Source organism: Anas platyrhynchos, chromosome 5 (assembly GCF_047663525.1).
Source record: "Anas platyrhynchos isolate ZD024472 breed Pekin duck chromosome 5, IASCAAS_PekinDuck_T2T, whole genome shotgun sequence".
In the NCBI taxonomy this organism is placed as follows: domain Eukaryota; kingdom Metazoa; phylum Chordata; class Aves; order Anseriformes; family Anatidae; genus Anas; species Anas platyrhynchos.
The window spans coordinates 61,017,365-61,029,878 of NC_092591.1; the positions used below are offsets into that span (position 1 = coordinate 61,017,365).

At 34.9% G+C, this 12,514-nt stretch overlaps 1 protein-coding gene across 22 annotated transcripts in view; it reads left to right on the forward strand.

The window, feature by feature from the left end:
• Positions 1 to 12,514, forward strand: part of SOX6 (SRY-box transcription factor 6) — a 380,857-nt gene that overhangs the window by 144,898 nt on the left and 223,445 nt on the right. For all 22 annotated transcript variants that reach the window (XM_072039305.1, XM_072039316.1, XM_021273352.4 and 19 more), the window contains one exon: positions 1,579 to 1,822. In XM_072039305.1, coding sequence (XP_071895406.1) covers positions 1,579 to 1,822 — 244 coding nt within the window. The remainder of the gene's footprint in view (positions 1 to 1,578; positions 1,823 to 12,514) is intronic.

The following is a 12,514-nucleotide window of genomic DNA, read 5'->3' on the forward strand; positions in this document are numbered from 1 at the left end:
TCCCCCACCAGTGTCAAGTGTAAGAGGCAGGATTATCTCTATTTACGGAATAGTTATTCTAAATAGGCATCAGTGTTTTAATATGTTTCAAAGCACTTCAAAGCTTGTAATACTTTTATATAGAACTGTACATAATTAGATTAGCAGATCCTATATTAATTTTTTTTTCACTGTAGGATACTAAATCTGAGCTCCCTCATTAATTGTGAGAAATTTAGCATTAGCTGTTAAATCCTATGTGAAACACGGGCTGCTACATAAAAACTACTGTTTAAATTGGAATTAACTTAATTATTTTTCTTTGCACTTGATATTTCCTTCACTGTAATATTCATGAAAGCATGTGACAGATTTGTAAATTTAACTGTTAGTCTCAGATTTCCAGACCCTTTAATCAGTATTTATTTGTCTGTAGAAACAGTACTAGCAAGTTAATGATTTGCTAATTTGAAAAATGCTCATGTGGTTTCCTATGTTAACTGATTTGTGCATTTTTAAAGAAATGGTATGAAATCAATTATTGTTAAAAAGCAATTAAGGTGAAAATCTTATTCCTTGGTTTCTCAGCAATTTCAGTGTCAAGGATATTCTAAAGTTACTAAAAACTGGGAAAAGAGCTAATATATTTTAGCTGTCTACTTTTGGGTTTATTAATGACAGTTTTAACAGTTGCAGTTAATCTTATTAGAAATTTTCAACAAAGTGTTTTCGGAGTTTGAGTAAAGTCAGTTATATTTTCATATAACCAAGTGTGGTGAAAGCTGTGTTTGCCTCTGAAATGGTAGTAAGAGGCCATTATTAGGAAGAGACATTTAACATAAATCAATGCATTTATTCATTACACTTTTAAGTCATTTAAAGTAATTTGTTGAGATATATCCTGTACTCAGTGCCTAATATGAAATGAAATATAGTATTTCAGATTTTTAGTTCAAACTGTAAAAGATTAATCACTTATCCATTCAATAAACCATTCCATTTTAGAACACTTTCCACATGAACATCTCTAAACACTTTTGAGAGTAAAGCAAAACTGGATAAAATTTTAAACACTTAAAGGGCAGATACAGCTTTAAACAAACAGGAAAAGGACTTGTTTTGAAGAATTCCAAATGGATTTAAAAATTCTCGTTTCTGCAGAAAACAATTCCTGCTTGCAAGGAATGAGGCTAGAAAAGCATGTGGTACCCTCTCATCCAAACATTTGCTTATTACCTTCAGATTGCTTACAGGAGTAAGAGCTTAAGGACTTGAAATCTTACGATAAATCAACGTGAAAATTACAATAAAATCACTATTTCGTTTTCCTGGCTGGAGAAAATTATATTGTTAGATAAGCTGAGGTGACATCCCATAATGTAACCATGACATAGACTTGACATCAGTGAAAACTTTATCTCAGTATTTTGGATCTAGATCCTCCAAACCATACTATTTAGAGCACTTTCCTTGACTGCAAAAAGATTAACTTTAACTGCAAGTGTGCCTGCTATCTGGTGTATCTAGAGGACTGTTTGATCTTGATTTTTTTCATTTGAAATTGATGTTTTCTTTTTGTCTTCTTTTCTTGTTTTGTAGAAGAATGTCTTCCAAGCAGGCTACCTCTCCATTTGCATGTGCAGCTGATGGAGAGGAAACAATGACCCAGGACTTAGCATCACGAGACAAGGAAGAGGGCAACAGTGATCAGCATGCGACCTCTCATCTGCCTCTACATAATGTAATGCACAACAAACCTCACTCTGAGGAGCTACCAACTCTAGTCACAACCATCCAACAAGATGCTGAGTGGGATGGGGTCATCTCAGCCCAACACAGAATGGTGAGTTTCGCAGTTCTCATAGCAGCTTTCAAAATCAGTATTGTGAAAGACTGTTCACTTCCATACTTCCATTTTGAAAGACATGTTCAGTACAATCTGTCAAGGGTGTGAAGCTTTTTAAATGTTAAAGTGTCAGCGTTAGCAATAGATCAACATCAATATGGTGTAATTGTAAATTACAACTGTATAATCTTGTTAAGTATACAGGTCTATATGAATGAGGTCATTTGATGAGTTCACCTTCGGAAAGGAAATGCATCTATTTATCATGTTTTCATTCAGACCTTGATTTATGTCATAACCTCTCTAGGTCATATATTCAAGCATTAATTTCTGACAGGAGGATGTAGCTCACAACTGTTTGTCATCTGCAAAGTGTCATGGTGAAGAAAGAAACTTTAATGTCTTTTTTTTTTTTTTTTTCACTTGTGTCTCAGAAATGGAATTCACCAAATTTAGAATATTATAGCTTCACACTACAACAAAGAAGATGGCATTTTAGGTGACACAAACATCTTGCTGTATTCATTAGAAATTACAACTTTTTGTGAAGGAAAAACGTTTCAGTAACAATGTCATGCTCTTCTACTCCAGATCATCAGTTTGTATATAAGTGACATTTCAGGCAATATCCTGATCATTCTTATTCTCTTCAGTAGCCTAATTAGAATTATTTTCCAGTTGTAATTCTGTCCCTATGCATCCCCAAAACTCTGCAATATATGAGTAGGCTGAATAAAGACTGAATGGGCATAGCATCTCAGTCAATTTATTTTCCATGAACATGTTCCTGAGGCACAGAATTAAGGTACATGCAGCACCCAGGTGTTCTGTAAATACAGAACATCATAATTCCAGGCTAGCCATAAAGTGACTTTCACAGACATTAAATTCACACAGTTAGTTTAAAAGGAATACCCTACCTTTTCATAAAATTTCTTTTTAAATATTTTTTTTCTTTTTTATTAAATATTTATGAGCAGATATTTTTTGAGGAAGTCTTTTTTTTTTTTTTTTTTTTTTTTTCCCCACTGCAAATCAGCAGCTATCAAGGTTAAAAGAATAACAATTGTAGATTTTTTTTGGCAGCTCTAACAATAATGACCTTATTTCAAATTGGGCTAGAAATCATAATTCATATGCATTAATCAACACAGAGGCTAGGATTCTTCATGCATATTGTGATGCTTAGAATTCAAATCCTAATTAAACAATAGCACTTGAATAATATGTATTCTGTTAATACAATTTTCTTTCCCAAAATCCAACTGACTCAGAAATTTAGACCAAACTAGAAAAATGCTACCTAATATTAATGTGCATTTTAACCTAGTTCAGCACTTTCTGCTAGGCCTAAAATATTCCTGTGTATGTGGGCTACTGATACGAAGAATGAAAAATTCCTTTTAAATTTCAACCATAAAAATTGCTCTAAAGGCGCATGGTTGTAGATTAGTAATTGGGCAAGGTAGGTTCTAAGTTGTACATAGGCTTCTATGCAGAATTCTTCCATTTGAGAGAATGGAACCTCATTTTGGATGCCCAAGTCATGCAATAATAAGCACATCAGAATGATTCTAACCTGCTTCTATTTATCAGGAGAGCAACCAGGGTGTAGAACAGAAAGGGCTGAACAGATCTGTTGGTGAAAAAATAAATCTGTGAATTCATCAGCCACCTTCCTATTCATTCAATGAAGCATATGCTCTCTGGGAATTTCAGTCTTAGGACATCAATGCCATTGATGAAGCGGCTCTTTTTCCCAGAGAGAAAGGAGTCCCTAACCTCTGGGAGTCCCTCAAAGAATTTGTTTTTGATTCAGGCTGTTCCTTGGACCTGGAATAGTACTTAAGCCAAAATACTAGAAATTCATGTAGTGTGATCATTTGTACCCATTGGCATTGCTCGAAAGTGAGCTTATGCTTACAGCACCAGAGTGCAATCTCTGTTTTCCTTCTTAATGCTGCACTACCATGCCAACTCTTGCTGTACCTCTGGACAGGCGTGAATCAATACCCAGCTTATCATGTTTCAGAACAGGTGCATAAACTTTGCTTGAGTGACTTAGCACTCTGTTTTTCCTCCCTCCTTTTTTTCAGTGAACACTCCATCATATATATAGATGAATGTCCTGAAAATCATTAGGAGTTTCCACATTTCCCTTGGGTCAAATCTGGTGGTGAATGTATGTCATCCTTATTTAGGTAGCTCTCAGCTAAACCAAACAGATATATTTTTTTCTTTTGCCCAGCTTAAAACCTGGGTATAATTTACAAGGTTTGGCTAGAAGTTCTCAAGCATGCTATTTAGTTGTACTTAAAATAAATCTAAAATGTAAAGATCAAGGTCCTAGTGTGTTTACAGACTAGGTAAGATAGAAGACTAGTTAGATCACTACTGTGAAGTGGTAAAAAAAATATTTTTTCTTCTTGAGGGACTGTCATTTAAGTAACTTGTTAGTTTTTTCTTTTTTCTTTTTTTTTTCCTTACTTACGTCCTTTATGAGAAATCCTTTAAGCCTCAATTAATTGTGTAAAGTTTCTCTGAAACACCTTAGACTCCAAGCAGGCACCGTTACTGCTAGGAAAAAATCCAGAGGTGCCTGCAATTTTCCTGATGAAGGCAATTTTGTACTCCTTTGAGGGAGGATAGGAGGTTTCTTTCCAGAAAAGCAAATTCCAGAAGGTGGGTTGGACTGTTCTGGGATAGGTGCTGTAGTAGTGATCACTTTTCTGCTTAATAAAACCAAACTCCCAGAAGGTAAGTGCTTTTTGACCTTTCACAGATGGATCCTTCCAGAGCAGATTTGAAGAAGCACCTGCTCCTACCATTTACACTGGAAGTAAAGGCAGTAGTGCTGTCGTTAAAATGCATCAGAAATGTGTATTATCCAGTTATAAGATAGTAAACTCTCAGAATTCTGTGTCAACATATGGGGAGGGAAGAAGTCATCTTTCATGTGGTACCTAATTAAGGGCACAATCCTGCGTCCTTTGTGCCCTTAAAACTACTAGGGAGGTCGCTGAAATTTATGAGAACATGCAATATGCATTGTAGCATGCTGTAGAGATACTAGGTGGAAAAAAATCTCAGTAATATTTTTCAGGTTGCCCTTTAACAGTATTTTTTCCAACACTTATCATATGCAGCACTTTCTGTAACGTAAGATACCTTTAAACTACATTGTGTATTATGATAAAAAAAAAAAAAGCGCACTGGCTAGAAATGTTTTCAAACTTTCACTCCCTTTTGATATCAGGCATTGCTTTCCACTGAGTCCTTTGTGTATTCTGAATGTCTGGAAGCCAAAATATTTTGTTTTAACTCCCACTCTATAGTATTTCCCAGCTGTGTACTTATATGGTGTAATAAAAGGATTTAACAAATGGGAAATAGCAGCTGCATTTGGAAATTCCCTTTGTGCTCCCTTTTCATTTGACAGATTCAGCAATGTGTAACAACTGTAACGTCAGACCTGTAATGACTTACACTGCGAGTATCGTATCACCAGCCAATTTGATGTTACAGTGGGGAGAAAAAAACAACCAAAAGATTTGGGCCTGTAATTTCATATTGCTGAGCTGAAAGGTTTATATGTATATTTCTAACTATAACTTAATATAAAAGTACCTGGGCATATGGGTATTTATTGCTGCCTGTAGATCTACTAGAAAATAAATGTTGTTTAAGGTTAAAGACATATCATTTTTTTCTGCAGTAAACTGTAGGGAAGAGGGCAAAGTGGTACCAAGATAACAGGGAGGAAACTCTGCTGTCTTCTCCCGTGGACAGTGAGTAGCAGGCAGGAAATGCAGCCAAATTTTATGAATTGTATCCAAAAGCTGTCTCTCTTTGGAGAACAGTCTGAGAGAGGATGAAAATGGAAAGCCAGCAGAACTTACTTTTGCTAATTTTAATAGTAGCTGAATTTTGTGTCCTAATAATGCTTATTGGTAATTATGTAAACAAATAGAGTATCTTAATTTGTCCTCTATTCGCTGGAGAACCAGGAATGGTCACCATCTTCATACAGAGCCCTGTACAGTTTGTGAGGTAAATTATAATTTTTTTTTAAATTTTTTAATTTTTATTTTTTTCTTTAAATTATTGGGAGAAAGCAGTGCTATTAGCAAGCTGCAAAATTAGATGGACAATCGATTTAATTCACTTTGAGGAACAGGGTGGTGTGTTGCCATGGTTGTAAAGGCTAGTTGGGAGCCTTCTTTTGAACAATGAATTTAGGCAGCTTTAACCTAGTGAAATCTGAAATTTTCTTCCAAACTACTTTTTTTTTTTTTTTTTTCCCCTCCTAAAACAGTAAAAAGAAGAGAGAGGCAAATTCCATTCCTGTCCCTGACCCCACTATAACAATCTGGTAAGAGGCAGAATTTCAGAAGAACTCTCAGGGCCTGGGAGGATCACTGTACTTGAGCAGTGGCTGCCCTTTTCTTTTCTCACCAGAGTTCCTCCCCTGCCCACCACTACAGGCGGTAGATAGACAGTATGTGCATGCACAGAACGAGGGCATCCACAGCTTTTTGCTCTACCATTACATGAAGTGATGCAGTGAGAGACTGTTAAGAGGAACCATCTGCAGGTCTAAAGGATGAGTGCTATTTCCCTGTGACCAAGGAAAAACACACACAGAGACATCTACAAGTTAATTACCTTCAAATATATGCTACATTTCCTCATATATTTTTAACATAATTCATAAAACCTTTGGGTTTAGAAATTTCTCTCATTGGATTTTGTATCAAATGGGAATATTGACATATATTTCATAATTTTATTCAGTCTCTATCTTCTGCTGAATTCTTGCCAAAAAAGTGAAAAGCTTGCTACTTTTCCACTGTATCTGCACATCCATCTCAGCAATAGTGATAGCAAATTTGTGTATGCAGGAGGAAAAGAGATTTTTATTGGTTAGTTTTAAAATAATTTTAAATCACCAAGTATCAAATTTACCTTTATATAGCTTTAGCAAAACCATTGGCACCAGAAAAGCAGAAATAGGTGTTCTGCAGGTCCTGATGTTTCAGTGCTAACTGTCTACAATGAGACACGCAGAATCCTGTCGCTTTTTGTGCCCTGCATCCTTGCTATCCTTGAAAGATCTTCCTTTTAAGGAAAGTAAACTCATTTTTTTAGGAAAGATTATTGAAAAATGTTTACACATGCTACACTGTGAATTTGTTGTTACATAAATTTGTGGCCTCAAATTCTTAAAAGTTATAGATACAATTACATGTTTTTAAATTTTATTTTTATTTCATCTATGGGCTGGATAAAATGCATCATATAAATATGATATAAATGCATATAAAATGCATCAAATATAAATGCCCTAAACTCTGGCAATTCTGTATCTGCTGAATTGCTCATGCAGCTGTTACTTGCATGTACAAATCTGAATTTTGTACATGATCTAAAGCAATTCTACTGTGCTTTGTGATACTATTTCTGGATGCCAGGTAGTGCATTGCAATTTTTATCTAACTAAAGAGATAAATACTTCATATATGATTGCAGGGGTACAAAGTTTTGGCTGAAACTCAAGTGTGTGAAAAAACAGATGATATGATATTTTGTTTTTTCATAAAATAGATTTCAGTGACAAAAATATTGCAGAAAAGATGGAATGTGTTTTTTTTTTTTTTCCTTTTCAAGTAGATAGCTTTGATTCAAAAAGCATTCGGGTACATGCTTAACTTTATTAGGACTACCAACAACTGTAATTTTAAGCACCTCTGAAGGCTGGAAAGGTTAAGGACAATTGTAGTAGCTTGAGCACAAAAAGATGTTTACCTTTTGTATTAAAAGCAATAAAGCAATTCCCTAACAGTATGCAGGATAGTGTGCTTAATAGGGCTGCTGAAATAAAAAAATAACTTTTTTTTGGAAGAAGAATCAAGTAATTTTTCCTTTTTCTATTTTCATTTTGACACTGCGTAACTTATTTTTGTGTTCAAATACAAGGTCTGTTTTAAACATTTCACCATATTCTGGGGTGAATTGTGTTTGAATAGAATTAATCATCACCTGAATTCTTCACAAAAGACTTGTAGTTTATGTTCCTCTAGACCTGTAAACATTTTATTTGGCTCCCTTATTTTAACGTTTCCATTTTATATAAAGCAATTTCTGAAAAGTTTTTAATTCAGTTCTGTATATTGACATGAATTTTTTCAAAAGTAGAAGCATTAACTCGCTCTAAATTGTTAAATTCTTTCCTTGGGCAAGAAGGAATCAGGTATGCATGCTGATTAACACACTCCAGTCATTAACATGTGATTATGTGGGCTGCATATTGAGCACCTGCCAAAAGATAAAATCCAGCACTTTACTACATCTGTGCAAGGACTTTTTGCATTTCTTTTGTACTTTGACAGCTCAAGAAAAAACAGACTTTGGTATCTTTGTTCAGCATAATAAAACTGTGTACATAAAATGTCTTCATGGAGGAAGGAAAGATACTACTTGTATTTGTTTTAATCTTAGAGGCCGTGAAAAATCCACTGACTGAGACTTACACAGCACCAAGTGTAATATGAATCTCTTAATGTAGTGTATCACTGACGTTCATATACAGTTTACAACATTCTTGCATGTTTATAAGGATTATCTTTTCTGGGGTTCAGCCAATGTTATTCTAATTCACAACAGTTTTATGTGATACCTTTATGTCTCATAAATGTCTTGTTTTTATTTCAATCTTCCAAATGTTTCATCAGTGTTTACCTTAAAGAAATACAAGTACTCTTTGCAGCAGGCTGGTTTCCTGCATGCATTCCTCTGCAAATGCTAAAAGGGAAACATAAAGCATATAATACATGTCATGTAACTATATACAGAGAAGGATTTCCATGTGCATTTGATATTGCTGAAAACATAAATACAAATTTTATTCTGATATTTACAATAGATCTAGTTATAAGTTGGACAACTGAGAGGACCTAATAGGAGGAAGTTGGATATATACAAAGTGGTCTGGAATATCCAAGCCACACAGTCCTTGTTTTATTTGGCAGCTTCTGGCAGCATACATCACAAAGTATGTGTCTTTATTTACCGAAAAGGTAAACAGTGCTAATCAGCTGGGACTGATCACAATGCATCTCCAGTTTCAATTTAGACGAAAATAAAAGTCAAAATACTCATTCTGCAAATGGTTCTTCCATTATTTTTCCTTAATACAAGCATTTGACCGACGTCCAGGGCATAAAATCTCAATATTGTTTTGTCTTATTACCAAGCCTAAACACAGGGAGTTAAAGCATATGGTTGTTGGGTGATTAAGGAAATCCTTAGCATTTAACTCTTACAAAAAGACACATGAGTTTATGCATATAATTTGTCAGTGAGTTGATTGCCGTATAAAAAATGATTGGTCATTGTATTTAACAATTTTGAGGTGATTTTCTGTTCTGGAATGGGAGCAAAATGCCTGACAACATTTTTCAGAGATTTTCTCAATTGTGAAGAGAAGGCTTTAGGTCACATCATTGAAAATTGTGACCTTTTCTGAAATCACTGTAGCAAAAAGCAGGTGTGTCTGGATTCATTTGGTTTGTTCCAACAGCTGAGTTTGGGACTGCTGCAATTAAGTGGCCATATTTCACATCAAACAAAATTTTGTGCCCATTCCTTGCAAATAGGTATCTAGTCTTGCAGTGGCCTATTCATAAGGCCAAGTGCATTTAGCGTGTGCTTGATTATCTTGTCATGCTGCTTTTAAACCTTTTCTCTAAAGTAAGTGATTTTTTCTTTTTTTTCTCTCTCTCTCTCTTTTTTTTTTTTCTTTTATCATATCCTTACTTGGCCTAAAGCTAGTGCTTGATGTTGTATTCATTCTTAATGAGGTTTTAGATGAGTATAAAAAGTAAAATGCAAGCCTTTTACAGGTTGTATTCAACCTGTGCTCTGGCGGTGAAATCAGTGTAAGTTTTATCAGAGTAAATGCTGAGTTAAAGACTTGAGGTTTTATTCCATTACTCGTCATTTGCCCTCCCACTAGCATCATTTGCTGAGACTTGACAAATGATGTTCTCTCAGTAGCTCATAGCAGTCATTCTCAAGCCTTCGATTTAAATAAATCTTCCTTAATAAAACTTTTATTTTATTTTATTTTATTTTATTTTATTTTATTTTATTTTATTTTATTTTATTTTATTTTATTTTATTTTAAGTGGATAAGAATTGGAAACGATCACTTAGATTTTTAATTTCTCTTAATTCTGTTTAATTAAATTCCTCAAAATGGGAAACCTTATTTAATATAGTGATTGGAAATGATTTTGTAAACATTTGCTTTCATTATATGTTAACTCCAGACTAGTTCCAAGTGCCAGCATGCCTCTAGTACTTGGAATAAAAACCACTCTAGATATCCAACTTTCCTGGGGTGTTTACATGTGTCCCATTCAATGCAGAGACAGATAAATATCCCTTTATAACAGAAAAGCCTCATCCACATGGAAATAAGCAATTCAGCTAACACATTTTATGTTAGTAATATTTGCTTTCTGCTTCTTCTTGGCCATTCATCCTGTGATTTCAGCTGAGCTCTTACAGAACCAGTTCTCTCTCTGGCTATTGAGTAGGATTACAGTTGTCAGCTTTCAATCAAAGTTTGACGGTAGTTATTCTTAAATTGCTAACTAACACTGTGACCCTGCTTTTGTACAGCCCACAGTTTCAATTCCCAAGTTTTCCTCTTTTATCACCTTCAGAGAGCATCGCTCTTTGAGACAGAAGCTGTGCTCCCTGCGAAGAACATAAATGCCACCATAAAGAGTCAGTGATGTCTCTTTATTAGAATCCACAGTTTCCTGCCTCTTCTAAGGCTCCTGACCAGAGTCTGTGTTGGTCTGTGCTTAGCCCTCACCAGGATGCCAAAGAGAGATCTGTCCCAGGCCTGACTGCAAAAAGGCCCTGATGTGGAGTCCCCAGATTGAGATTTCTGCATCTCAGCCCCCCAAATGCAGGATTCATTTGTACTTTGGCCGTTCAGGGGAAGGAGCAAGAATACGTACTCTGGTTCTAGCCGACAGCCTTTCACCTATGGAACTCTCATTTTGTGTGTTTGCTCTGTTTTGGAAGTGGAGGGCTTCACAAAAGTTGTCACAATTTGGCTCATGATTAGGTTTGCAGACTCTGCTATGAAGATTAGCTTCCTGATATGAAAAATATAGGGTCAACTTTTAACAGCCTTATTTATATTGCTTACAGCAGTACTCCCTCATTTGTCTTAAGCTGTTAGAATCTAAATACACAAGAAAATAAATTAAAAAAATAAATAAATTATGAATATTTGTTCAATCAGAAACTATCTAGAAAAGCGTAAGAAGTTTCCTTCACTTGCACAGAAATGAAGCAGCTATCTTCTTTAAGAATCAAACCAGTGTAACAGCAGAAATTTAGTGAATGTGCATGCTAAAATATCATTTACCCAGCATAAGAGGCATGCCAAAATATTTATACATATTATCTTAATGTAACAGTTTTAAAGGAACTATAACAGAGTGTGAAGAAAATACCGATACGTGGGCAGAGTCCCCAACTTTATTTATACTAGGCTATTGTTTGCAATTGTTCACAATAGTATCTGCTGTTAGTAAAGCTGTACTTTGAGCCACTCACAGAAGCTCCAAAGGGAATGGCCGAGAGGCCACTCATGACCTACACCACATGGAAAGCTGATAAGTTAGTACAAGAATACTTATGTTGAATCACCTATACTGAAAGTAAACGAGCTTGAAGAATGCTGCCCTTAAAATAAATACAAAACAAAACAAAAAACACACAAAAACAACAACAAGCACCAAAAAACCACCACCAACAACAACCAAAACCAAAAACAAAGACAAAAAACAAAGAAAAAAAAACAACAAACGAAAAGGGCTAGGATAGCTTTCACCATATGGTAATGGAAATCTTAGAGTTGTTTTCATATTGACATAGTAGGAGGGTAAGTGGGGGTCTAGTTAAAAGAGTGATTTCTTGTGCTGGCTACCTATTCCTGAGTGAGCTGTGCCGTGGTATTGTAGTAGTCATGCCTCACAGATTTCTGATTTTAAGTCTTTTGAGCATTTTTCTCCATTTTCTTAATTTTGAAACCTAATCCTTAAATTTTAGTGGCTATAAATAGGTGTTTAATCTGTTATAATAAGGACATTTTGTCAAAACACTGAGGACAGTGGGTTGGATGTTCCATAATAAAATTTTGTCTGGGCTAATAGGCTGGCAAGAAAATGTATACAGGAAGAATGTCCTTTATCTACCTTGATATTAAAAACCCACATTTCAAAAATAGACTCAATTTTGTCCCTGCTGAATAGTAAGCAGCTGGAATAGTGGTTCAGGCTGAGTTTCTGGCTTAAAATACTGGACAGCAAGATTTTCAATTTTAGTCATCCTTGCAAATAAATGTGTTTTCGACTTGACACATACTTAAATTTGACACAACAAGGCATAGAAGAAAGCCTAAGATATAAAATCATCATAGGTTTTTTTTTTTTTTTTTTTTTTTTTTGTAAACAGTCAAATTTATGCTACCATAATCTGTTTTAATTTTTATTTTTTTTTATTTATATATTTTTTTAGTTGTCAGTTATTAAGGGTTAGTCCTGAAATGCCACCACTGTGGTGGGTGAAAACCCTTTGCAATACCCCTGTGTATTCTGGTATGGG